At 44.6% G+C, this 27,852-nt stretch overlaps 1 protein-coding gene and 1 pseudogene across 1 annotated transcript; both read left to right on the top strand.

Annotated features, from left to right (window-relative positions):
* The first annotated feature begins 356 nt into the window (after positions 1 to 356).
* LOC143815067 (carbonyl reductase [NADPH] 1-like) lies at positions 357 to 5,877 on the top strand. Its single transcript, XM_077293897.1, has 3 exons — positions 357 to 737; positions 4,901 to 5,008; positions 5,287 to 5,877. Exons 1-3 carry the CDS (start codon positions 452 to 454, stop codon positions 5,721 to 5,723), a joined length of 831 nt encoding a protein of 276 aa, XP_077150012.1. The 5' UTR covers positions 357 to 451; the 3' UTR covers positions 5,724 to 5,877.
* A 5,492-nt stretch (positions 5,878 to 11,369) lies between these two features.
* Positions 11,370 to 27,245, top strand: LOC143816947 (carbonyl reductase [NADPH] 1-like; annotated as a pseudogene).
* The last annotated feature ends 607 nt before the right edge of the window (positions 27,246 to 27,852 follow it).

Genomic DNA, 27,852 nt, shown 5'->3' with positions numbered 1-27,852 from the left:
ATGATTAAGGGAGCTTAGTCTCCAGAAACGCGTTGAGATTCTTACCCATATGGTTCGTGCTGAAGTCTGTATCCTCTATATTTAAAGTTTGTGAATAAAGAAAACTCTTTTTTACGGATTCGGTGAAGCTGGACATTCTCTTCTTTTTCAAAATCAGAAATGCAGAAGTGGTGATGTGTTTCTATTATACTTTTCCTCTGATGTAAAAGACTGAACGTGTGACCGTGGCTCTGTAATAAGTGTTATGTAACGCAGCAGTGTAGTGTTTCTTTCTGCCCACTAGATGGCAGCAGGGTCACACAGGTCTATGAGCAGGGGGCAGCTCTCAGTCCCTGCAGGGAGGAGCTCAGCTGCTTTCTTGGACCAGTTCCTCCAGTAACAAGAGGCTCTGTCTGTGTCTGCACCTCATATCTGCTTCCTTCCCTCTTCTCCTGCACATAGAGCTGTCAGCATGGCTGGGGTGCGAGTTGCAGTAGTCACAGGCGGTAATAAAGGTGTGGGACTGGCTGTGGTCAGGGCTCTGTGCAAACAATTCCAGGGAGACGTGTATCTGACAGCCAGGGACCCCAAACTTGGAGAAGAAGCTGTCAATGCCCTAACTAAAGAGGGCTTGTCTCCGCACTTCCATCAGCTGGACATTAATAACCTGTCCAGTATCCAGGCCCTGCGGGATTTCTTAAAGGAAAAGTACGGCGGTTTGGATGTGCTGGTCAATAATGCCGGAATTGCATTTAAAGGTACGTCTACTGGGGCGGCAGGTCCTTAGAGGGCAGTTTTGGGACCCACCTTGTCCATATATTTCACATTGATTTAAATGAGAATGGTGTAATACTTCATCTTTCCTGTGGTGGCGCTGTAAGGGAATTGAACACTTGTCTACTGGGTTCCTTCATTGATCGCTGGGGATCACAGGTGATCTATGGGGGTCTCCGCAGCGGAATAATCCGCATACAGTTTATTGCAGTCAGACCTTTCTACCAAGGGATCGTTCGCAGCAGGGAGCCCCCTTTATAATATAATCACATATTGTAGTGTTTTAACATCTTCATGATGGGGGTTGTAGTATTCTGCAGGGTAAAGCAGGTTGTACCAGTCTCCGCTCGCTTTTGCAGCGCCATAAATGCACAGTCATGCTGACTTTGGTTTTCCCTTTGACCTGTATGTCTAGTTTTATTTTCCTACTTTATTTTTTTATTATGAAGGGTTTCTGTTTATTGTATTGTTTTTTTCTCTATTTTGCACACTGTATATAAGGGTCTCACTAAATGTGAGTGACTTCCAAATGTCACTCCGCTTTCCCAGTCTCCTGAAGGGCATGTTATGCCGAATTATGCAGTGATGCTTCTTCTTCTCCTTGGTCGTCCATGATGATTTTGGTGCATTTTTCACCCTTTTAATCTACATTTCTACCATCGGGATATTTACTCTGAGCCGTAAAATAAGTCCCAATGACTGGCTGGAGTTAGAAAGAATGCGTCTGGCTTTTTTTTTTTTTTTTTTGTTTACGGACACTCAAAAAAAACAATGCTGAACTTAGTTTCTTATTCAGCAATTTTTGATTTATTTATTTTTTATATATATATTTTTACAGGTTTAACAAGAAAAATAAAAAAAAAACAAATAATAAAATACAATACAGCGAGGCACCCTGATGTGAATACACATATAAATGGCTACAAAAAAAAAGATTAAAACTGGCACAAAAGTGGGCAATGAAGAGGGGGGTTATTGAAAGGGTTAAATAAAGTTGGGCCCACTGGTCTTTATATAACACCACCACAAAAGTGGGACAATCCACATCAAAATCTATATTTTTTTTTCCTGGCTGGTTTGAGTGGTTAATGATTAAAAAAGTTGGCAAATTACAATTTATTTATTTTTTTACTGATTTCAATAAGTTACTTTAATTGTTTTAAGGGTTGAAGTGGTTGTCCCGTCTTAAGTTAAAACTCTGTAGGCTCTCTATGTGACTGCAGACTTGTGAATCCTTACATCGCGCATACTGCTCACTGTGAGGATTCTCAAGTGCCGGTGCCAGGAGCGGCAGACGTCTGACCGCAAGAATGTGATTTGCATACATGCTGTCAGGTGCCGATTAAACAGGGGCGTCATTGCTCAATGCAGGTAAATTGAGCAACGATGGACAAGTCTAGTCAGAATGTGGCTAGGAATGTGTTCTAGGACCCCTACTCTTCTCCATCTACTCCTTCGGCCTGGGACAGCTCATAGAATCCCACGGTATGCAGTACCATCTCTGCACCGATGACACGCAGATCTACCTATCCGGACCTGACCTCACCTCCTTACTTACCAAAATCCCGCACTGTGTCTGCTATCTCGGCCTTTTCTGCTCGCTTTCTACAACTGAACATGGACAAAACAGAATTCATCATCTTTCCCCCACCTCACTCTACCCCTCTACCAGACCTATCAATCAATGTCAATGGCTGCTCACTTTCCCCAGTCCCACACGCCCGGTGCCTCGGGGTGATCCTCGACTCTGCCCTCTCTTTCAAGCCACATATCCAAACCCTTGCCTCCTCCTGCCGCCTCAAACTCAAAAACATTTCCCGGATCCGCGCATTCCTTGACCGCGACACCGCAAAAACACTAGTGCATGCCCTGATCATCAAAAAATAGAAAAAAAGCAAGCAGCACAGCCTGTAGAAGACCACATCAATCCATATGCCGGTGTGTCAGGAACCTTGCGCTCACGGGAGGTGCTCGCGTGTAAACCAACAGAGCAACTGTAGACCTGTAGAAGCGCCGATCGGGCGTGAAACGGCTGTCGTCCTCGTCTGTTCACCCCTCACTCCATCGCACTCCCCCGTGCCATGAAGATTCATGTTCATATGAGCTTTAATAAAGATAAGCTTTGCATCACAGGACCGGTGAGTGTTGCTGTGCTTTGCTCTTGTTTTTTGCATGCCCTTATCATCTCCCGCCTCGACTACTGCAACCTCCTACTCTCTGGACTCCCCTCTAGCACTCTGGTACCACTCCAATCCATCCTACACTCTACTTCCCGACTAATCTACCTGTCTCCTCGCTATTCCCCAGCCTCTCCCCTATGCCAAGCCCTTCACTGGCTTCCTATCGTCCAGAGACTCCAGTTCAAAACCCTCACAATGACCTACAAAGCCATCCACAACCTGTCTCCTCCATACATCTGTGACATGGTCTCCCGGTACTTACCCACACTCAACCTCCGATCCTCTCAAGATCTCCTTCTCTACTCCCCTCTCATCTCTTCTTCCCACAACCGCATCCAAGGCTTCTCCCGCGCTTCCCCCATACTCTGGAACTCTCTACCCCAACACATCAGACTCTCGCCTACCATCGAAACCTTCAAAAAGAACCTGAAGACCCACCTCTTCCGACAAGCCTACAGCCTGCAGTAATCCTCAACCTACTGAACCACCACACAACCAGCTCTACCCTCTCCTAGTGTATCCTCACCCATCCCCTGCAGACTGTGAGCCCTCGCGGGCAGGGTCCTCCCTCCTTATGTACCTGTGTGCCTTGTTTTTTGCTCATGTTTAATGTATTTGTCTATATTTGCCCCGTATTTCACATGTAAAGCGCCATGGAATAAATGGCGCTATAAAAATGTATAATAATAATAATAATGTGGCTGAAAGTGTGCAAATCACATACTTGCGGTCAGACAACGCCGCCGCTCCTGGCATTGGAGAATCCTCACAGTGAGCAGTGTGCGCGATGTAAGGGTTCACAAGTCTGCAGTCACATAGAGAGACTGCAGACTTAAGACGGGACAACCACTTCAACCCTTAAAACAAATAAGTAATGTATTTAAATCTGTACAAAATTGCAATTTGCCAGCTTTGATGCCAGTTCTGATGCCCATGTTGGACCAGGCTGGAGTGACCTAAATTTGATGCGCGATATCACTGCCCCGCATCAAATTCAGGTCACTCCAGCCTGGTCCAACATGGGCATCAGAACTGGCATCCAAGTAGGCAAATATACAAATCTGAGAAAATTGGCTAAGTCACTGGTGTTTTTAAGGGGTTAAACAACTTTGGGCTACAGTGTGGCTTGCTATAAATGAAAGGAGGCTCTCCTGATATACATGTCTCATTTACAATAATCTCTGGAGGCAGATTCTCGGGGAGATCTATGTCCGGCCCATAGATCTTAATGGCTCATTTACATATTAAGAAAAACCTGTATTTCTCTGGAATAAGACATCAGATCGCTGATATCAAAGTATTATTTTATTCAGTTTTCTATGACCTACATGCCCATCTAGATGGCTTAGAGGGTTGATCCTACTGACAGATTCCCTTTTAAGGACGTTGTGACGTAACAGATTCCTGAGTGTCTCTAGTGGAGCGATCAGGATACAATAGAAGTGTTCTGGTAATTTTCCAACACTAAGCAATCTTATTGAAACCACCAACATTTTGTGCCTCAGTTGAATATTGGAACCATTAATTGGGGCCTTCCCAACTTTGGCAGTTGTTGATCACTGGGACTCCCACCGATCGATCTCGAGGCTCTGAAATGCCCGGATTGAGTCAAGAGATGGCCACATATGTGTCACTTCCGCCATTCATTATCTGTTAGATATAGCTGAGCGTTGTACTTAGCGCACATGAGGCCATCTTCCCACTGAAAATGAGCATTTTTGTAGCCGGTTCCTCAGGATCAGGAAGTTATCACCTACTAAGTAAGCTGACGTTTATTGATTGTCCTCTTTTATGGGTTAACAAGTTTGACTTCACGTGCCATGAATATCTTGATTGTTCGGACACCCTCTGATCCCTAGACCAGGGGCTTAGCCTTGCCCCCCATTTCTCTGGTAGAAGGTTCGTCACACATGCTCACTTATCCTCATTCGTGCCTATTATGTCGGTAACGTGACCTCTTTTTCTAGTTGCTGACACGGCCCCATTTGCTACCCAAGCAGAAGTCACTCTGAAGACCAACTTCTTTGGCACACAAGATGTTTCTAGAGAGCTTCTTCCAATTATTAAACCAAACGGTAAGTATACATTGATGGTGGGAGGTTTTATTTAAGGGGTTCAATCACATAAAAAAAGTTTTCAAATGGAAATTGATTAAACTAATCTACTTTAATCGTAAAACTCCACTGATGACTTTATTTCAGTAGAATAACTCGCTGCCACAGTAGAGATTCTCCTCTCCCTTCTCACGTTACTAGTGACCTCCTTGAAGGAGATTGTCTATCTTTTTATTCCGTAAGGGGTCTGGCTTAGCTTTACTTCTTTGGAGTGGACATCATGTATTTTTCTTGTACAGGGAGAGTCGTCAATGTATCCAGTATGGTCAGCATCTCCGCTCTCGCGAAGTGCAGCCCCGAACTTCAGGAGAAATTCCGCAGTGACACCATCACGGAGGACGAGTTGTCGAAACTGATGGAGAAGTTTGTGGAAGATGCCAAAAATGGAGTCCATGAAAAAAATGGCTGGCCAAACACTTCTTATGGGTTGTCCAAAGTCGGGGTGACAGTGTTGTCCAGAATTCACGCACGGCAAATAAAGGAGACTAGGAAAGGGGAGGGCATTCTTCTCAATGCCTGCTGCCCGGGGTGGGTGAGGACTGATATGGCAGGTCCTAATGCCACCAAGTCCCCAGATGAAGGTGCCATTACCCCAGTATTCTTGGCTCTTCTCCCTACTTCAGTGGATTCGCCTAATGGGGAGATGGTGATAGAAAAGAAAGCCGTCACCTGGTAAATGTAAAATTACTGTGATTCTGTGTAATTCCTAAGCCGCGATGCCCTTATATTAGCTCTTGGCCTTAAGATTCGCACTCATTGATATGGTGACTTTTCTTTGTTTCATGTAACGTTGTTTTGCACTTAAAAATAAACAATGACTTTACCTAAAATGTCTGGTTTTCTTTCCTGGTCTTGTACAGTTGTAGCATTGAAGATATCACTCCAATATTATCCTGAAGGAACCAAAGAATTATTCCTATTCCTTAAGTCTCATTCATTCAGGTCAACTGTGGGGTGGTTGTGGATTGTCCCACTGTCACAACAGAAAGATTCAGGAATTGCCTCAGTATGTAAAATTCAGTCATGCTATAAACACGGTCACACAGAACAATTTGTCCTAGATCCACCTGTACGGTTCTCTCTATAAGGACCTAAGAGCTCCTGCAGACTAGTCACATACGACTGCTCACCTATTTACTTAGGAGAATTGCATTTTTGTGGCCTAAGGGGTTTTTCTTCATTTGGTAAAGATCCAACAATGATTCATAAATCAATGTTGATCTTTACCAAATGAAGAAAAACCCTTAGGCCACAAAAATGCAATTCTTCTAATTAAATAGGTTGTCCACCAGGATTTAAAAAAAGTTTAAAAAATAGGCCCCTGGTGCTGCTAAATTTAAAAAAAAAAAAAAAAATTCTCCCCTAATGGAACCTTCGGCACTTCTCCATACTGCTGCCTGTGTCCTTAAGCCCCCGAGGGCTCCTGGTTTCTTCTTCCAGTGGGGGCTCATCATGTACTTTATGGGGCTCATTATTCTGTATGGAGGACTATGTGGTGCCCATAATACTATACTGTCCAGATTCTGAGCTATTGATGTCACTCATGTAATGTAAGTGAAATCTTTGGCATTGTGCTATACCTATATTTCTCTGCTGCTGTATCTGTGCATCGTGAATTGTGGTATGTGCTAAAGGGGACCACTGAGACTCTTTCGCTCAGGGCCCACGAAAACCTGAAGTCGGCCCTGCTCCAGGGTCATCGTGTCCAACCTCCTGCTCAATGCAGGATTCACTAAACCATCTCAGACAGATGTCTGTCCAGCCTCTGTGTGAAGACTTCCATTGAAGGAGAACTCACCACCTCTCATGGCCGCCTCTTCCACTCATTGATCACCTCACTGTCAAAACATTTTTTTCTAATAATCTAATCTTTATCTTCTCCCTTTCAGTTTCGTCCCATTGCTTCTCGTGTTTCCATGTGCAAATGAGAATAATGATTATCCCTCTACACTGTGACAGCCCTTCAGATATTTGTAGACCGCTATTAAGTCTCTTAGTCGTCTTTTTTGCAAGCTAAACTTTCCCAGATCCTTTAACCATTCCTCGCAGGACATACTTTACTGTCAGCTCACCATCCTGGCAGCTCTTCTCTGAAATTGCTCCTGTTTTTCAATGGCTTTTTTAAAATGTGGTGCCCAGAACTGGACACAGTATTCCAGATGACACCTGACCAAGGAGGAGTTGAGGGGGATAATTCTTTATATTTTTTTTTTTAAAACATTTTTTTTTCTTTTTCTTTTTTTATTCTTTTAAATGTCATTCATTGTATGGGCTATGGTACAGTTTTATCGTTGGGTCGTTAAGTGTGCGGCGATGACAAATGTGCATTATTTTTGTTTACTTTAGTGTATAGATAAAACAGCATTTTTAGTGTCCAAAACACATTTTCATACTTTATTTTGAACTTTTGTTTTACAATTTTTTTTTTCTCTTTTTTTGCCCCTAATTGACCATATACAGTGATTTTTTTTTTTTTTTTTTTTAAATTTTATTTTTTTTACAATTTAGCACCATATAGTAATTCTGACCAACATCTTGTAGTCATGTCCCCCATCCTGGTCTCCATCTTGTAGTAATGAGCCCAACCCGTTCACCATTATATAGTAATTTCTCCAATTCTGTTACACTTAACATACACATTACAAAAAAAAAACCTTCTCCCCTGACCTCTACTCCCTCAGCGAACTGCACCCTGTCCTCCACAGCGGCCTGGGTCATGCACGGCAATGACGTCACACGTTGCTCGTGTCGGCTTCCTGACGTCCGCTACAGGCCACTAATTGGCCGGTGACTAATATTGGAATTGCGGTGCAGAGAGCTGACGCACATTCAGTTGAAAAATAAACTCTGACTTCAGCAGTCTCCAGGACTGGGCCGCTATCATCACGGGGGGCTCCTTGGCCTGTGGCCGCATTAAGCAGCTTCAAGGGCCACATGTTTGAGATCACTGGTCTAGACTTTATGCTTCTGTTAATACATCCTAGAACTGTTTGCCCCTTTTTTTTTTTTTTTGTTGCTGCTGCTGCATCACACTGTTGACTGATGCGCAGTCTGTGATCTATTAGTGTACTCAAGTCTTTTTCATTTTAGTTCTGCCAGGGGCGTATTTTTTTAAAATTTTTTTAGTAGTAGCCGACTCCTCTAGTACCTATCTTTTTTTAAAAAAAATTTATTCTGAATAGTTCCAAATTCTTGTGTTTATCTACTTATTAGTATATTTTATTTGAAATTGGAGTTGAAAAACAAATTTCCACCAAACACCCCACTTTTCCCTTTACAGTTATAGTTAAACACCTTCGCATGTTTTATTTAGTGCATTTTACATAATTTTGTGATTAAAGCAATTGATTTTAATTATAAACGGTTAACTGTTTTGTCTTCTGTTTGCATGTATTACAATACAGCGCAAGCTGTTCAGTGTAAAGTTCACACAAAGATGGCCTTCTGGCTCAGTCACTAGCACCCCTGTCTCCTCTTCTGAAGACTAAGGCTAGCGCTACACAACAACTTTGGCCACGAAAATCGAAGTTCACTTGGTGCCACGGGGGTCACTACTGTTAAATAATTCTCCAAAATCAAACTTGGCTTCGTTTCGTATTTGTAGCAGTAGTTTAGATGCCACAATGTGACACCGTTCACTGCTATAGAACTGCGATGTAGCAGTGGAACCAGTACACTTCGAACTGTGCTAGCATGACGGCTGTCGAAGCCAAAGTCGTCATCATCTGGCCAAAATCTAATCATATTAAATCTAATTAAATTATAATTTGTAGAATGTAATTTTCTTAAGCATTCAGGAGAGAAAGAGACCGGCCAAACCTGATGAGAGGTTCCCTTTAAGTGGCGAGCCGCTCTTAGTGAATTAGGCATCTTCATCGCTGCCTTCATTAATACTGACATAAACAAAGCCAATCTTAATACCTCGGGCCCTACTTGATCTGCTATTTTGGAACTGACCCAATAAAAATGTTCTTTGGCCTTCGCAGATCACAATCTACAAGGCTAAAAGTAAAACGCCCTTTCCAAGTATGTAATAAACGTTCGTCCTTCGTTGCACAAAAGATCTCATGTATAAAAAGTGTCCCTGTGCCGACCACAATCTTCTGGTATCAGTATTCTCAAACTCATGATATGGACGACAGTATGTATGGTAGTCACTCCATTTACCAGATGAGAGGGGTTGCCTTGGCCTTCACGCTTTAAAACCTGTAAAGGAATCTGGACGGATACAGGGACCCCAGGGCTGGTGCCACGAGGTCGGCTGGTGCCATGAGGTCAGCTGCTTAGTCAGAGCCAGGAGGGCAAAGTACAAAGCGTCAGACAACAGAATGGTCTGTAAACGAGGTCATAAATAGGAAAAATCCACAAGAGCCCAGGAGCTGAAATCGGGCTGTGTGAACCAGGCAAGCAGAACAATAGCTGTCAGGTTCCAGCAGGGAACTGGGAGCCTTTTATAGGGTGTGGTGCTGTCCAATTGGCCTAGGTAGGGAACTGATTACTCCAGCTAACGGCACTACAGGTCTGGGCCACCCTAGCCAGTGGCTGGACAGAGCCTGCGGTGCCTAGACCTTCCCCATCACCGCACAGCTAGCGGAATTAATACTGTGGCGCCTGATGATAGAAGCAATAGTCTCCAGTGCAGGTCCCAAAGGAAATGTGACATATCCTATAGGGCTCCCGAACACTAGTGATGTTATTATTCCTCACATTACAGCACAGGATTACTGTGTTTCAAACTACAAGGGATTTTATTTATTCCATTACTGCTCTAGACCACCAGGGATGTTATAATTTATTCCATTACTGCTACAGTTCACCAGGCAGGGCTGCCACCAGGAATTTCAGGGCCACATACTAGCAAAATTTTTGGTCCCCCTTGAGACTCTGCCTAGACTCCACCTCAGCTTTGCTTCCACCCACCCACCTTTCCACAGTCCTACATCCCAGCTCCACTTATGTACCTCATCCTCACCAATCACACAGTAACAGTTCCCATCAAACACCGTATCACATATATAGCCACCTTTTGTTTTGGCCAAAAGATTTTTTTAAAATGCACTATGACAAGGTCAAATACCGTCACAACGTAACCAGACCGTGTATTACCACAACATAGTGATCGAATAATACCACATCCAAGGAACAAATACTGCCACATCATGACAAGACACCATATTACCACCACACAGTGATTGAATAATACCACATACAAGAAATAAATACTGCCACACCATGGCCGGACTACACATTACCACCACATAGTGATCGAATAATACCACATGAACTGTTACTGAATACTTTGCATAACGTTGTCAATTGTTCCCTTTTTCATTTTCAGCACCTTTCTATTTAAATAATAATTTTTTATGTATTTTTGTAAAATAGTTGTTTATAAATTGATTAATGTACTTCTTTTGTTACATGAATGACACACACCCTTGATAAAGTGGTTTCATGGTTATTATATTGAGAAGTATAATTTAGAAAGTTATATTAAAAAGGACTAACTGCTAATAATTCCATTATTGCTCTAGACCACCAGTGATGTTATCATTTACTCTTTCCCAGCGCTGGATGTCAATATATGTGAGGCTCAAGTATAATCTGCTGTCGTGTCTTTCTGTTCTGCGGAGGAAGCTTTTGTAATAAATTCCTGGAGTCCTTAACTGAACCTGATGTCAACGTATTACGTAGGTCTTGTACATATGCCGTCGGGGCTTTGAGCTTGGCCGGAGAGCGGGTTGCAGTAGTCACAGGGGACAATAAAGGGCTCGGACTGGCTGTGGTCAGGGCTCTGTGCAAACAGTTCCAGGGAGTCATGTGTTACGCTAGGGGAGGAGGAAAGAGACAAGAGTGGACCCACTGGACCGTAATACCGAACCTCCCTCGAGCGAGCGAACCAGATAGACCAACCCCTATACAGGGATAGTTAGGGGGCAAGCTCGAAGGTAACTAGTACTTCGGATGCCAGGACCAGGGATCGGCTCCAGAGGAGTAGATAGGAAACCACGAGAGAGAACACAGGGAACCGTGGGAAGATCCACGGAAACTGTAGCAGCAGGATACTGAGCTCCTAGGACGAGGAAATAAGGAACACAGGGAAGGAGGGCAGGGAACCAGGACTACACAGAGGAAGTGAAGTGATGGACCTGGGTGAAGAGCCAAACACAGGGTTTAACTTAACAATCAGGCGCCTACACCATGGAAGGGTGGCCTGAAATACCAAGTGGCTGCCTTCTATTGGCCCAGCAATGCTGCCGGGTCAGGTCGCAGCCAGGAGTGAAGAGGAGGAGTGTGCGCATGCCCGGTCCCTAAGGAGAAGATGGGAGGAGACCGAGCGTGTGACCGGCTGCAGAGGGGCGGCACGCCGACGTGCCTGAAGAGACACGAGACAGAACTTGGAGAAGAAGCTGTCAAGACCCTAAACAATGAAGGGTTGTCCCATCAGCTGGATATTACCAAAGTGACCGGCATCCGGGCTCTGCGGAATTACTTAGAGGAAAAGTATGGTGGTCTGGATGTTCTGGTCAATAATGCTGGAACTGCATTTAGAGGTATGGTACATCTTACTGAAGCAGGAAATCATAACACAATTTATTGCGATACGGTGTATATCCACTGTCACTGCACACATAGATCATATCATCAGTGGTGACTAAGCTCTTACATGGGTATAAGCCATAAAAAAAGAGAGAAAGACCTTTGAGGCAAGAGATCGACTCCAAAGCCAGCTTTCGGGTATGAAAGTAACAAAGACTGTCACTTTCAACCAAAAAGCAGGTGTGTACAGGTACTAAGAGTAGCCATCTCCATTTATTACTAACTAATAAAGTAGCACTCTGTAACACTATGGTATGTGTCATGGTTCCCAATGGCAAGGGAACGTAAAAAACACATAAGTAACGAACGAGCTCTCGGGTGATGGAAACTCGAGTTGACCGTGAGCTAAATCTACCACACAACTAACAGTAGCCAGGGAGCATACCTACGGCTTCCTATATGCCACGCGCCAGCCGGAGGACTAACTACGCCTGGTAGAGGAAGAAACAGACCTGGCTTACCTCTAGGGAAATACCCCAAAAGATAATAGCAGCCCCCCACATGTAATAACGGTGAATTAAGAGGAAAAGACATACACAGTATGAAAGTAGATTTAGCAAAGAGAGGTCCACTTACTAGATAGCAGAAGGATACAAAAGAGGACTTCACGGTCAACTGAAAATCCTTTCAAAAACCATCCTGAAATTACTTTAAGACTCCTGTGTCAACTCATGACACAGGAGTGGCAATTTCAGCCCGCAAGAGCTTCCAGCTACAGAGGATTACAAAAACTGCAAACTGGACAAAAGGTACAAAACAAAAGGACAAAGTCCACTTAGCTGATCAGCAGACTAGTAGCAGGAACATGCAACCGAAGGCTCTGGTTACAATGATGACCGGCAAGGAAATGACTGGAGAGCAAGGCTAAATAGGAAACTCCCAAACACTGATGGAAGCAGGTGAACAGAAGAAGCAAAGTGCAAACAAGTCACCAGTACCACCAGCAACCACCAGGGGAGCCCAAAAAGCGGATACACAACAGTACCCTCCCCTTAAGGAGGGGGCACCGAACCCTCACAAGAACCGCCAGGGCGATCTGGATGAGCCCTATGAAAGGCACGAACCAAATCCGAGGCATGAACATCAGAGGCAGTTACCCAAGAATTATCTTCCTGACCATAGCCCTTCCATTTAACCAGATATTGAAGTCTCCATCTGGAAATACGGGAGTCCAAGATCTTCTCCATGACGTACTCCAATTCACCCTCCACCAGCACAGGAGCAGGAGGTTCAGTAGAAGGAACCACCGGTACCTCATATCTCCGCAACAACGACCGATGGAACACATTATGGATAGCGAAAGAAGCCGGGAGGTCCAAACGAAAGGAAACAGGGTTAAGAATCTCCAAAATCCTATAAGGACCGATGAACCGAGGCTTAAATTTGGGAGAAGAAACCCTCATAGGGACAAAACGGGAAGACAACCACACCAAGTCCCCAACGCGAAGGTGGGGACCAACACGACGACGACGGTTAGCAAACTGCTGAGTCCTCTCCTGGGACAATTCCAAATTATCCACCACTTGTCCCCAAATCCGATGCAACCGATCCACCACCGCATCCACTCCAGGACAATCCGAAGATTCAACCTGACCAGATGAAAAACGCGGATGAAACCCTGAATTGCAAAAGAAAGGAGAAACCAAAGTGGCAGAACTAGCCCGATTATTAAGAGCAAACTCCGCCAACGGCAGAAAGGCAACCCAATCATCCTGATCCGCAGACACAAAACACCTCAAATAAGTCTCCAAAGTTTGATTAGTTTGCTCCGTCTGGCCATTGGTCTGAGGATGGAATGCAGACGAAAAGGACAAATCAATGCCCAACCTGGCACAGACTGCCCGCCAAAATCTAGACACGAACTGGGTACCCCTGTCAGAAACGATGTTTTCCGGAATACCATGCAAGCGAACCACATTTTGAAAAAACAGAGGGACCAACTCAGATGAGGAAGGCAACTTAGGCAATGGCACCAAATGAACCATTTTAGAAAAACGGTCACACACCACCCAGATGACAGACATCTTCTGAGAAACAGGGAGATCCGAGATAAAGTCCATAGAGATGTGCGTCCAAGGCCTCTTCGGAATAGGCAAGGGCAACAACAACCCACTAGCCCTAGAACAACAAGGCTTGGCCCGAGCACACACATCGCAAGACTGCACAAAAACACGCACATCTCGAGACAGGGAAGGCCACCAGAAGGATCTAGCCACCAAATCTCTGGTGCCAAAAATTCCCGGATGACCTGCCAGAGTAGAAGAATGAACTTCCGAGATGACTCTAGTGGTCCACTCGTCAGGAACAAACAGTCTACCAGACGGACAACGATCAGGTCTATCCGCCTGAAATTCTTGCAAAGCACGTCGCAAATCTGGAGAGACAGCAGACAAAACCACTCCATCCTTAAGGACACCAGCAGGTTCAGAATTCCCAGGAGAGTCAGGCTCAAAACTCCTAGAAAGAGCATCTGCTTTCACATTCCTAGAACCCGGTAAGTACGAGACCACAAAATTAAACCGGGAAAAGAACAACGACCAACGTGCCTGTCTAGGATTCAGGCGCCTGGCAGACTCCAAATAAATTAAATTCTTGTGATCAGTCAAAACTACCACCTGATGTCTGGCACCCTCAAGCCAATGACGCCACTCCTCAAATGCCCACTTCATGGCCAAAAGCTCCCGATTACCAACATCATAGTTTCGCTTGGCGGCCGAAAATTTTCGCGAAAAGAACGCACAAGGTCTCATCACTGAGCAGTCGGAACTTTTCTGCGACAAAACCGCCCCCGCTCTGATCTCGGAAGCATCGACCTCAACCTGAAAGGGAAGAGAAACATCAGGCTGGCGCAACACAGGGGCAGACAAAAAGCGGCGCTTAAGCTCCCGAAAGGCCTCCACGGCAGCAGGGGACCAATTGGCAACATCAGCACCCTTTTTAGTCAAATCCGTCAGAGGTTTAGCAACGCCAGAAAAACCAGCTATAAATCGACGATAAAAATTAGCAAAGCCCAAGAATTTCTGGAGACTCTTTAGAGAAGTAGGCTGCGTCCAGTCGTAAATAGCCCGAACCTTGACAGGGTCCATCTCAATAGAAGAAGGGGAAAATATATCCCAAAAATGAAATTTTTTGAACCCCAAAAACACACTTTGAACCCTTTACACACAAAGAATTCTCCCGCAAAACCTGAAAAACCCTCCTGACCTGCTGAACATGAGACTCCCAGTCATCAGAAAAAATCAAAATATCATCCAAGTACACAATCATAAATTTATCCAAATATTCACGGAAAATATCATGCATTAAGGACTGAAAGACAGAAGGTGCATTAGAAAGGCCGAAAGGCATTACCAAATACTCAAAATGGCCCTCAGGCGTATTAAATGCGGTCTTCCACTCATCCCCCTGCTTAATTCGCACCAAATTATACGCCCCACGAAGATCAATCTTAGAGAACCACTTAGCCCCCCTTATGCGAGCAAACAAATCAGTCAGCAAAGGCAACGGATACTGATATTTGACTGTAATTTTATTCAGGAGACGATAATCAATACAAGGCCTCAGAGAGCCATCCTTTTTAGAGACAAAGAAAAAACCGGCTCCTAAAGGTGATGAAGAAGGACGAATATGTCCCTTTTCCAGGGACTCCTTAATATACTCGCGCATAGCAGCATGTTCAGGTACAGATAGGTTAAACAAACGACCCTTTGGAAATTTACTGCCAGGAATCAGATCTATGGCGCAATCACAATCCCTGTGAGGAGGGAGTGAACCAATCTTAGGCTCTTCAAAAATATCACGATAATCAGACAAAAATGCCGGAATCTCAGATGGAATAGATGACGAAATGGACACCATAGGAGTGTCCCCATGAGCCCCCCGACATCCCCAGCTTAACACAGACATAGCCTTCCAGTCAAGGACTGGGTTATGAGACTGTAACCATGGTAATCCAAGCACCAAAACATCATGTAAATTGTACAACACAAGGAAGCGAATCACCTCCTGATGGTCTGGAGTCATACGCATAGTGACTTGCGTCCAGAACTGTGGTTTATTACAAGCCAAAGGTGTAGAATCAATACCCTTCAGAGGTATAGGGACTTCCAGAGGCTCTAAATCAAACCCACAGCGCCTGGCAAAGGACCAGTCCATAAGACTCAGAGCGGCGCCCGAGTCCACATAGGCATCCACGGTAATAACTGATAATGAACAAATCAAGGTTACAGACAAAATAAATTTGGACTGTAAAGTGCCAATTGAAATGGACTTGTCAACCTTCCTAGTACGCTTAGAGCATGCCGATATAACATGAGCAGAATCACCACAATAGAAGCATAACCCATTTTTACGCCTATAATTCTGCCGCTCGCTTCTGGACATAACTCTGTCACATTGCATTTTCTCTGGCGTCTCTTCAGAAGATACCGCCAAATGGTGCACGGGTTTGCGCTCCCGCAAACGCCGATCAATCTGAATTGCCATTGTCATGGACTCATTCAGACCTGTAGGCGCAGGGAACCCGACCATAACATCTTTAACGGCATCAGAAAGGCCCTCTCTGAAATTTGCCGCTAAGGCGCACTCATTCCACTGAGTAAGCACAGACCACCTACGAAATTTTTGGCAGTATATCTCCGCTTCATCTTGCCCTTGAGATAGGGCTATCAAAGCTTTTTCAGCTTGAATCTCCAAATTAGGTTCCTCATAAAGCAACCCTAAAGCCAGGAAAAACGCATCCACATTGAGCGACGCAGGATCCCCTGGTGCCAATGAAAATGCCCAATTTTGAGGGTCACCTCGCAGCAAAGAGATTACAATCTTAACCTGCTGGACAGGATCTCCTGAGGAGTGAGGTCTGAGAGAAAGGAATAATTTACAATTATATTTGAAATTCAAAAACCGAGATCTATCTCCGGAAAACACCTCTGGTGTAGGGATTTTAGGTTCAGAAATAGGAGCATGTATAACAAAATCTTGTAAATTTTGAACCTTCGTAGCAAGATTATTTAAACCTGCAGCCAAACTCTGGACATCCATGTTAAACAGCTAAGGTCAGAGCCATTCAAGGGTTAAGAGGAGGTAAGAAGCAGCTAGACAGCAATTAAGGGCTAGGCAGCAAAACTCTGAGGGAAAGAAAAAAAAAAAAAAATTCCCTTCAACACTTCTTTTTCTCCTGCTTCAGCCCAAACAATTAACACTTTGTAGGCCGGTCATACTGTCATGGTTCCCAATGGCAAGGGAACGTAAAAAACACATAAGTAACGAACGAGCTCTCGGGTGATGGAAACTCGAGTTGACCGTGAGCTAAATCTACCACACAACTAACAGTAGCCAGGGAGCGTACCTACGGCTTCCTATATGCCACGCGCCAGCCGGAGGACTAACTACGCCTGGTAGAGGAAGAAACAGACCTGGCTTACCTCTAGGGAAATACCCCAAAAGATAATAGCAGCCCCCCACATGTAATAACGGTGAATTAAGAGGAAAAGACATACACAGTATGAAAGTAGATTTAGCAAAGAGAGGTCCACTTACTAGATAGCAGAAGGATACAAAAGAGGACTTCACGGTCAACTGAAAACCCTTTCAAAAACCATCCTGAAATTACTTTAAGACTCCTGTGTCAACTCATGACACAGGAGTGGCAATTTCAGCCCGCAAGAGCTTCCAGCTACAGAGGATTACAAAAACTGCAAACTGGACAAAAGGTACAAAACAAAAGGACAAAGTCCACTTAGCTGATCAGCAGACTAGTAGCAGGAACATGCAACCGAAGGCTCTGGTTACAATGATGACCGGCAAGGAAATGACTGGAGAGCAAGGCTAAATAGGAAACTCCCAAACACTGATGGAAGCAGGTGAACAGAAGAAGCAAAGTGCAAACAAGTCACCAGTACCACCAGCAACCACCAGGGGAGCCCAAAAAGCGGATACACAACAGGTATGCAAGCATGAAATATATGAAATTGGAATTGCATTACAGCTCTAGGAAATAGGAAAAAAAACGAGGCTATTTTGCTTATAAATTGACCAATTCATGTATGCCCAGCAGCCAACAACAAGGCGACTTTCTTTGCTGGGAACCTAACCTAATGTGACTCCTATCATGGGCTATTAGCCTACATTCATATGTGTAGGTGGGATCCTGCTGTGATTAAAAAACCAGAGGCTGAGCCGGGATGGAGTACTCTTTACCAAAATCCAACTGCACCAGTTCCTCTACTGATTTGCTATATGTCTTCTTTAACTTACACATGGTCGTCCTACTCTGCCCTGCTATTCTCAGTCTTCATTGGATCTCTCCAGGGGCGTAACTTTACAGGGTGGAGGGGTTACAGTCTCCCTGAAACCTAGGAGAACCTAAAAAGTCCCTTTGACCTATGTGAGAAGACCAATACTGTTAAAGTCTCATGGTAGTTGAGCACCACAAGCTTCAGGTCTGACCCTTCCCTGTCCCATGTGATTGTCTCCTCAATTACTTATATACCATTGAAGAATCCATTTTGGTATCAGGAGAGGGAATTCCCATTCCAGTTTGCTCCACTCTTGTCTTTAATGGTTCATTAAAAATTTGCACATCGATGTAGCCTCATCAAGAGCTAGTGTACTTAAGTCATAAAGAAGGGGCACCAGGATGTCCTGTCTCAGGAGGTTAGGAGTGAGGTGGTAATGATGCCCAGAAGCTTCAGATAGGGCCCTAAATTACGTTTTCGTTATGGGGTTATTTGTGTGTGAGTTGAGGAATTAATAGCAAAAATTGAAATTCGGTCAACTAATTGTACCAATATACAATGACTAATTAAAGGAAACTAGGACTTGCATGAGCTGGGTTCTACCATGGGCCTAAGAACTTCTCCATGGGCTCCTTCCAAGCATGCACTTGGCCTTCGTTTCTGATGTCCGCCTGTCCTGTCGTCGCCCTGTGTAATTTAGTACTCTCCTTTCTCAGCATCCTTTTTTGGGTGGTAGTTTTTGGAGATTTTTTTCTTTTCTTGAAGCCTTTCCTACAGTTATTTTGAAGATGTTTTAAGAGTTCTGAAATAGTTTTTTTTTTTCCAGGAGAGTTTTATGCAGTATTTTGATTGGACAGTGCCTAGTTTGAGGTATGTGGTTCCACCCGTAATCCTCCTGAAAAAGCGACCCACAAAATACAGCAAGGTCAAAATGACATTGCTGTGCACATTCTATCTTATGTCACTTCTTTTAACCAATTCAGGGTTTGGAAACCATGAAGCTGTTAAGAAGTGACACAGAGAAAGACGCGTAAGAACAATGATGGAACCACCTCAGGGAAATTACCTCCAGCTTTTCCAGAAGCGGTTTCACCTGGGAAAGCTCAACAGCTGCTCCAGTGTCTAAATGACGCCATGTGTATATACTCTTCAAGAGATCCTTAATGAGGATTTTGGAGAGTTTCCACTTAAAAAACTCCTAAAAAAACAAGTGTGAACAACGTATTAGTCTTTTTTCATGCTGCCATCTGTGGCTCAATTCGTAACCTCCATTGACAGTTTCAATAGATTTGACAGGAAAAATCAAAATGATAGAACCCATGGCCAAACCAGAGAAACCCTATTATAAGTCAGACTAGATGGTGGCCCGATTCTAACGCATCGGGTATTCTAGAATATGTATGTATGTATATAGCAGCCACATAGTATATAGCACAGGCCACGTAGTATATAGGAGCCACGTAGTATATAGCAGCCACGCAGTATATAACACAGCCCACACAGTATACAATGAAGGAACAGATGAATGACCTCGGGGAGACCAAAACATCCAACACTGCGGAGACACCATCACGTGTTTCTCAACGCAGTGATCCAGAACACTGCCCCCATCCCTTATGGGAAATATGCAAACGCATGTAAAGTAAGCTGCGGAGACACCATCACGTGTTTCTCAACGCAAGCAATGAATAGCCAGGCCTTTCTCCGGGAAGGAACAACCACGGGAAGGGCAGCATCCAATAAAGGAGAATATCCAATAAAGGAAGACCACCTATGCCAAGCATGGTATCCATCCACAAACAGCTGTTTCGGGGGTTTTGCCCTTCATCAGTGTGGAGTAGGAAACTGGCTATTAGGAGCAGTGCCTGGTGAAAGGCTATGAAGGAACAGATGAATGACCTCGGGGAGACCAAAATATCCAACACTGCGGAGACACCATCACGTGTTTCTCAATGCAGTGATCCAGAACACTGCCCCATCCCTTATGGGAAATATGCAAACGCATGTAAAGTAAGCTGCGGAGACACCATCATGTGTTTCTCAACGCAAGCAATGAATAGCCAGGCCTTTCTCCGGGAAGGAACAACCACGGGAAGGGCAGCATCCAATAAAGGAGAATATCCAATAAAGGAAGACCACCTATGCCAAGCATGGTATCCATCCACAAACAGCTGTTTCGGGGGTTTTGCCCCTCATCAGTGTGGAGTAGGAAACTGGCTATTAGGAGCAGTGCCTGGTGAAAGGCTATGAAGGAACAGATGAATGACCTCAGGGAGACCAAAACATCCAACACTGCGGAGACACCATCACGTGTTTCTCAACGCAGTGATCCAGAACACTGCCCCCATCCCTTATGGGAAATATGCAAACGCATGTAAAGTAAGCTAAGTAAGGATGCGTTTGCATATTTCCCATAAGGGATGGGGGCAGTGTTCTGGATCAGTGCATTGAGAAACACGTGATGGTGTCTCCGCAGTGTTGGATGTTTTGGTCTCCCCGAGGTCATTCATCTGTTCCTTCATAGCCTTTCACCAGGCACTGCTCCTAATAGCCAGTTTCCTACTCCACGCTTATGAGGGGCAAAAACCCCGAAACAGCTGTTTGTGGATGGATACCATGCTTGGCATAGGTGGTCTTCCTTTATTGGATATTCTCCTTTATTGGATGCTGCTCTTCCCTGTTGTGAATTCTGCTCTTGGGCTCCCTCCGGTGGTTGTTGGTGGTAGTGCAGATGTCTTGGGGTTGTAATCCGGGCAGGTGTTTCTGCTGATTGCAGCTCTATTAGGTATTTAGGTGTGCAGGATCCATGAGTCTGTGCCAGTTGCCCATTGTACTTGGAGGGATTGCATCTCTCTCTGGCTCCTCATGCCCTGCTGCAAATTCAGCTAAGATAAGTGTCTGGTTTTTTGTCTCTGTGCACACATGCAGTGTGCTTTGCAATTCAGTGCAATTTATTGTGTTTTTGTCCAGCTTAGACTTTGTTTGGATTTTTCAGTCATGCTGGATTCTCAGGAGATGCAGATATACTTTCTATGTCTTTAGTTAGATGTGGAATATTTGTATTATCTGCTGTGGATGTTTTTAGGATTTTAATACTGACCGCTTAGAATTCTGTCCTATCCTTTTCTATTTAGCTAGAAGTGCCTCTTTTGCTAAATCCTGTTATTCTGCCTGCGTGTGTCTTTGCTCTTATACTCACAGTCAATATTTGTGGGGGGCTGCCTATCCTTTGGGGTTCTGCTCTGAGGCAAGATAGAATTCCCATCTATAGGGGTATTTAGTCCTCCGGCTGTGTCGAGATGTCTAGGACGTGTTAGGTACATCCCACGGCTACTTCTAGTTGCAGTGTTAGATTAGGGTTTGCGGTCAGTACAGGTACCACCTACTCCTGAGAAAGTCTCTCATGCGGCTCCAAGGTCACCAGATCATAACACTTCCCGTGGTTGTTCCTTCCCGGAGAAAGGCCTGGCTATTCATTGCTTGCGTTGAGAAACACGTGATGGTGTCTCCGCAGCTTACTTTACATGCGTTTGCATATTTCCCATAAGGGATGGGGGCAGTGTTCTGGATCACTGCGTTGAGAAACACGTGATGGTGTCTCCGCAGTGTTGGATGTTTTGGTCTCCCCGAGGTCATTCATCTGTTCCTTCATAGCCTTTCACCAGGCACTGCTCCTAATAGCCAGTTTCCTACTCCACACTGATGAGGGGCAAAAACCCCGAAACAGCTGTTTGTGGATGGATACCATGCTTGGCATAGGTGGTCTTCCTTTATTGGATGATGCCCTTCCCGTGGTTGTTCCTTCCCGGAGAAAGGCCTGGCTATTCATTGCTTGCGTTGAGAAAAACGTGATGGTGTCTCCGCAGCTTACTTTACATGCGTTTGCACATTTCCCATAAGGGATGGGGGCAGTGTTCTGGATCACTACGTTGAGAAACACGTGATGGTGTCTCCGCAGTGTTGGATGTTTTGGTCTCCCCGAGGTCATTCGTCTGTTCCTTCATAGCCTTTCACCAGGCACTGCTCCTAATAGCCAGTTTCCTACTCCACACTGATGAGGGGCAAAAACCCCGAAACAGCTGTTTGTGGATGGATACCATGCTTGGCATAGGTGGTCTTCCTTTATTGGATATTCTCCTTTATTGGATGCTGCCCTTCCCATGGTTGTTCCTTCCCGGAGAAAGGCCTGGCTATTCATTGCTTGCGTTGAGAAACATGTGATGGTGTCTCCGCAGCTTACTTTACACACAGTATATAACACAGCCCATGCAGTATATAACAGCCCACGCAATATATAACACAGCCCACGCAGTATATAACACAGCCACGCAGTATATAACACAGGCCACGCAGTATATAACACAGGCCACGCAGTATATAACACAGGCCATGCAGTATATAACACAGGCCATGCAGTATATAACACAGCCCACATAGCATATAACACAGCCCACGTAATGTATAGCACAGCCTATGCAGTATATAACACAGCCCATGCAGTATGTATCACAGCCCACGCTGTATATATCACAGCGTTACGTGGGCTGTGTTATATACTGCGTGGGCTGTTATATACTGCGTGGGCTGTGTTATATACTGCTTGGGCTGTGATATATATGGGCTGTATATATCACAGCCCAAGCAGTATATAACACAGCCCACGCAGTATATAACAGCCCACGCAGTATATAACACAGCCCACGTAATATATAGCACAGCCCACGCAGTATATAACACAGCCCATGAGACCGCTAAGTCTTCTGGGTAATTTCGCAATGCATCTCTGGGAACGGAAGCTGGCGTCAGCCGCGCACGCATCAGCGGACGACGGAAGGTGAGAATAGCAGGCTGTTTGTTTTTTTATTATTTTTAGCATTAGATTTTTTTACTATTGATGCTGCATAGGCAGCATCAATAGTAAAAAGCTGGTCACACAGGGTTAATAGCAGGGGTAACGGAGTGCGTTACCCGCAGCATAAACGCGGTCCGTTAACGCTGCCATTAACCCTGTGTGAGCACTGACTTGAGGGGAGTATGGAGCGGGTGCCGGACACTGACTGGACGGAAGTAGGGAGGGACTAATTCTCGACTGGGCTGTGCCCGTCACTGATTGGTCACCAATCAGTGACGCGGGATTTCCGTGACAGACAGACAAACAGACGGAAGTGCCCCTTAGACAATTATATATATAGATGGCAGCATTATCCAATATCCTACGTTGTTACTTTGGTTATGCGATACGATAGAATACACTTCATTGATCCCGGGGGGAAATTACAGTATTACAGCAGCAATACAAACAGCAGTACCTAAAATATTTGGACACAAATCTTGCACAGGTATACTAACATTACATAACAAATAAATGTGGGTGGTTCAGGTATATAAATCACTGTGAATTGACATTAGTACACCAGCAATCAGTCATTATTGTCTACCCCCCTTAGTAAATTATTCTACACTAGATGGTGGCCCGATTCTAACGTATTGGGTATTCTAGAATATGTAGGTAGTATATAGCACAGGCTACATACTATATTGCACAGTGACGTAGTATATAACACAACTGACGTAGTATATAACATAGCTACGTAGTATATAACAGCTACGTAGTATGTAACACAGTGTACGTAGTATATAGCAGAGCTACATAGTATATAACATAGCCACGTAGTATATCACATAGCCACGTAGTGTATTGCACAGGTATGTAGTATATTGGTCAGCCACGTAGTATATAGCAGAGCCACGTAGTATATAACATAGCCATGTAGTATATTGTAGAGCCACGTAGTATATTGCACAGCCATGTAGTATATAACATAGCCACGTAGCATATTGCACAGCCATGTAGTATATAACAGAGCCACATAGTATATTGCACAGTCGATGTAGTATATAACAGAACCAACACAGCCACATAGTATATTGCACAGCTACGTAGTATATAACACAGCCACGTAGTATATTGGACAGTCACGTTGTATATTGCACAGTCACGTTGTATATTGCCCAGCTACATAGTATATAGCACAGAGATGTAGTATATAACAGAGCCCACGCAGTATGTAACACAGCCCAAGCAGTATATAGCAGGCACACAGTATATAACATAGCCACGTTAGTATATAGCACAGAGATGTAGTATATAACAGAGCCCACGCAGTAACACAGCCCATGTAGTATATAGCAATGTGGGCACTATATGCGTGGTTAAAAAAGACAAAATAAAAAATAAACATATACTCACCTTCCGAAGGCCCCCTGAAGTCCTGGCGCCTGTGTGCGGTGCACGCGGCAGCTTCCGGTCCCAGGGTTGGTATGAGTGCAGGACCTGTGATGACGTCGCGGTCACATGACCGTGACATCATGGCAGGTCCTTCTCGCAGAGCATCCTTGGCACCGGAACCTGCCGCTTGCACTGCCGAGGACAGCGAGCGACGTCGGAAGGTGAGAATAACCTTTTTTTATTATTATTATTTGTAACATTAGATCTTTTTACTATTGATGCTGCATATACAGCATCAATAGTAAAAAGTTTGTCGCACAGGGTTAATAGCTGCGTAACCGGAGTGCGTTACACCACGGTCCATTAACGCTGGCATTAACCCTGTGTGAGCGCTCAGCGCTGACTGCAGGGCAGTAAAGCAGCGGCCATTTCGCTGCCAGACTATGGCCGTCGCTGATTGGTCGTGGCAATGGTCATGAGCGTTTTGCCACGACCAATCAGCGACTTGGATTTCCATGACAGAGGCCACGACCAATGAATATCCGTGACAGACAGACAGATGGAAGTGACCCTTAGACATTATTATACATCACCATAGCAGTAGGTACAAACGTTTTCCTGAATTTCTCCTTCTTGCACCTTAGTAGGATTACACGGCTGCTGAATGTGCTCTTCTGCTTCAAGAACAGCTCGTATAGTGGGTGTGTATTATTGATCATTATAGCTCTACACTTCTTCTGAATCCTATCCTCCAATACCTCCTCAAAAGAGTCCAGATGGAGGCCAACAGCCGCGCTTGCCTTCTTGATAAGTTTGTTGAGCTTATTAGCGTCAGATACTCGCACACTACTGCCCCAGCATATGATAGCAAAAAAGATGGCGCTTGCCACAACGGAATGGTAGAACATTTCCAGCATTTTACTGCACACACTGAATGACCTGAGCTTCCAAAGAAAGTAGAGTCTGCTCATTCCCTTCTTGTAAACCTTTTCTGTATGACACCTCCAATCGAGTTTACTGTCAAGGTGAACCCCCAAATATTTGGAGCTCTCAATAATCTCAACCTCCTGGCCAGCAATATTGATCGGTAAGTAATCCTACTTTTTCTTTCTTTAACTCACCACCAACTCCTTGGTTTTCTTTACATTTAGTTCTAGACAGTTAGTCCGGCACCAATCCACAAAGTCAGAAACCACCCTTCTATATTCCTCCTCCCCCCAGCACCCCACAATGCCCCCTACAATCACTGAGTCATCTGAGAATTTTGGGAGGTGACAAAAATCTGATTTATACTGAAAGTCAGCTGTATACAATGTGAAGAGGAAGGGCGATAGCTCTGTACCCTGAGGGGCTCCAACACTGCTCCATACACTGCCAGATACCACCTCCCCCATCCTTACAAACTGCGGCCTGTCCGTCAGGTAGTCGTTTATCCAGTTCACCATCCCCTCATCTACCGCCATGTCAGTCAGCTTATTACATAGGGCGACTGTAAGGTATTGAAAGCACTTGAGAAGTAAAAAAACATGGCACGCACTGCAGTTCCATCATTGCCCAAGAATGAATGTACTGTATGTAGCAGAGACACTACAGCATCATCCACCCCTAATCTCTGCGGGTACGCAACTGTAGGAGGTCAGTAAAAGCCCTCACCCTCGGACACAAGTAGGCGAGTATTATTCTCTCCAAGGACTTCATAGCATGTGATGTTAAGGCCACTGGACGATAGTCTTGTAGGGAAGTTGGAAAAGTGGTCTTCGGAACCTACACCAGGCAGGTGGTCTTCCACAGTTCTGGTACCCCCTGTGAATGAAGGCTCCAGTTAAACAGGTGCTGGAAGACAGTACACAGTTGGTTTGCACACGCTCTGAGGACACGTGGACTGAGGCCATCGGGCCCAGCTGCTTTGCCAATAACCAGCTCAACATCTAATATGTTTCCACGTCTATCCTCATCAGCTGCTGACACAACTTCATTCGCATTCCAAGCAGAAGTAATTCTGAAAAACAACTTTTTTTTGCTACAAGGGATGTTTGCCGTGAACTGATGCCACTGATAAGGCCAAACGGTAAGTATAGGGTGGTCTTAGGTTGTATTTTCCATTCTAGTGTTCCTTGTACAGGTTTATGAAGAGATGCACAATAATAATGCTTTTAGTAGACAGACACATTTTCTGGAGCACCACTGGAGGCTTCGGGATATGCAGTGATCATCTCATCGTTGGGGGAGACAGCCACTAGACAGGGACAGCCCAGAATATATATTTCATGTCCTGTAGCTATCTCACCTCGCATCCCGTTGGAGTATTCTACAAGATGTGTGACCATCCTTTCCAATTGGTACTTTACAAAATATATATATTACTAGTACAGAGCGTCCAAGTTCTGGGTTGTGCAGGTCAATATTTAGGCCCAATCGTTAGGATAGTTCATTAATGTAAGATCAGTGGATGTCTGATACTCGTAACCCCCGCCAATCAGCTATTTTCAGCTCTGGCGATGGAACAGTATAGAGGTCGTTGCTGAGAACCGTAAGCTCAATTTTGGGCAATGACCTTATATCATCCTCTATTCTCCATGGATAATTGCAGGGTTTAATATCGTAATTTCTCTCCCTATAGGAAGAGTCGTTAATGTCTCCAGTATTTTCAGTCACACGTCCCTTCAAAAGTGCAACCCCTGAACTTCAGGAGAGATTCCGCAGTGACGCGATCACAGAGGACGAGTTGGTGAAACTGATGGAGAATTTTTTGGAAGATGCTAAGAAAGGAGTCCATGAAGAAAAGGGTTGGCCAAACTTCTCTTATGGGTTCTCCAAAATCGGGGTTACTGTTTTATCTAGGATTCAAGCACGACAACTGAAGGAGACCAAGAAAGGAGATGACATTATTGCCAATACCTGCTGCCCGGGGTGACTGAGGGTATGACAGGTCCTTATGCCACCAAGTCCCCAGATGAAGGTGCCATTACCCCCAGTATATTTGGCTTTTCTCCCTACTTCAGTAGATTCATCGTTTGGGGAGCTGGTCAGCAAGAAGAACATTTTGACTTGTTAACCCCAGAGAAAAGCACTGGTAGCAAAAATAATACATCTTTTTAGTGGCTATTTTCCAGTGCACTTATGTCTCCAATACTTTGCTTTCACAAGTTTTTATTTCTCTTGAATATAATTAAATATTTTTAATTAAAATGCATATTTCTTCATGAATATTGAGTGAACGATCAGGGCCTTAGGCAGCGAGCTAAAAAAGAGTCACCACCTTGTTCTAATCTTATTCTAGTCTTTACAACCCACATAATTCCACCATATACTGCCTAGACCACACTGCCATATGTAGCCCACATAATGCCGCAATAAATAGCCCTTATAATAAATACAGCTCACATTATGCCTCTATATAGCGCCTACATATTTAGTATTTTAGATTGCTGCTGCCATTTGAGATTTCGGGGGGCATCTGTGTAATTGGTAAATCCAGGAGCCTAAGATGAAAGAAAAGAATAAGCCAGTCCATATACTGTGAAGACAACCAGGTCCAGCAAGAAGCGTAAATTAAGTTGCCACTCGGTCCAAACAAATTTAAAGAGAACCCGTCACTAGATTCATGCTGCCCGACGCATGGGACATCAGAACATCTGCAACACTGCAGAGGAAACATAGGTTGAGAAGTCGGTGACTAGTCTGATGCAGCCCCCAGACGGCTTTTGCCGGCTCCATTCCACTTGATTGACAGGTCTCTG

This window comes from Ranitomeya variabilis, chromosome 3 (genome assembly GCF_051348905.1).
Source record: "Ranitomeya variabilis isolate aRanVar5 chromosome 3, aRanVar5.hap1, whole genome shotgun sequence".
Lineage (NCBI taxonomy): Eukaryota > Metazoa > Chordata > Amphibia > Anura > Dendrobatidae > Ranitomeya > Ranitomeya variabilis.
Note: the sequence above shows the minus strand (reverse complement) of the source record. Positions and strands in the feature narration are given on the sequence as shown.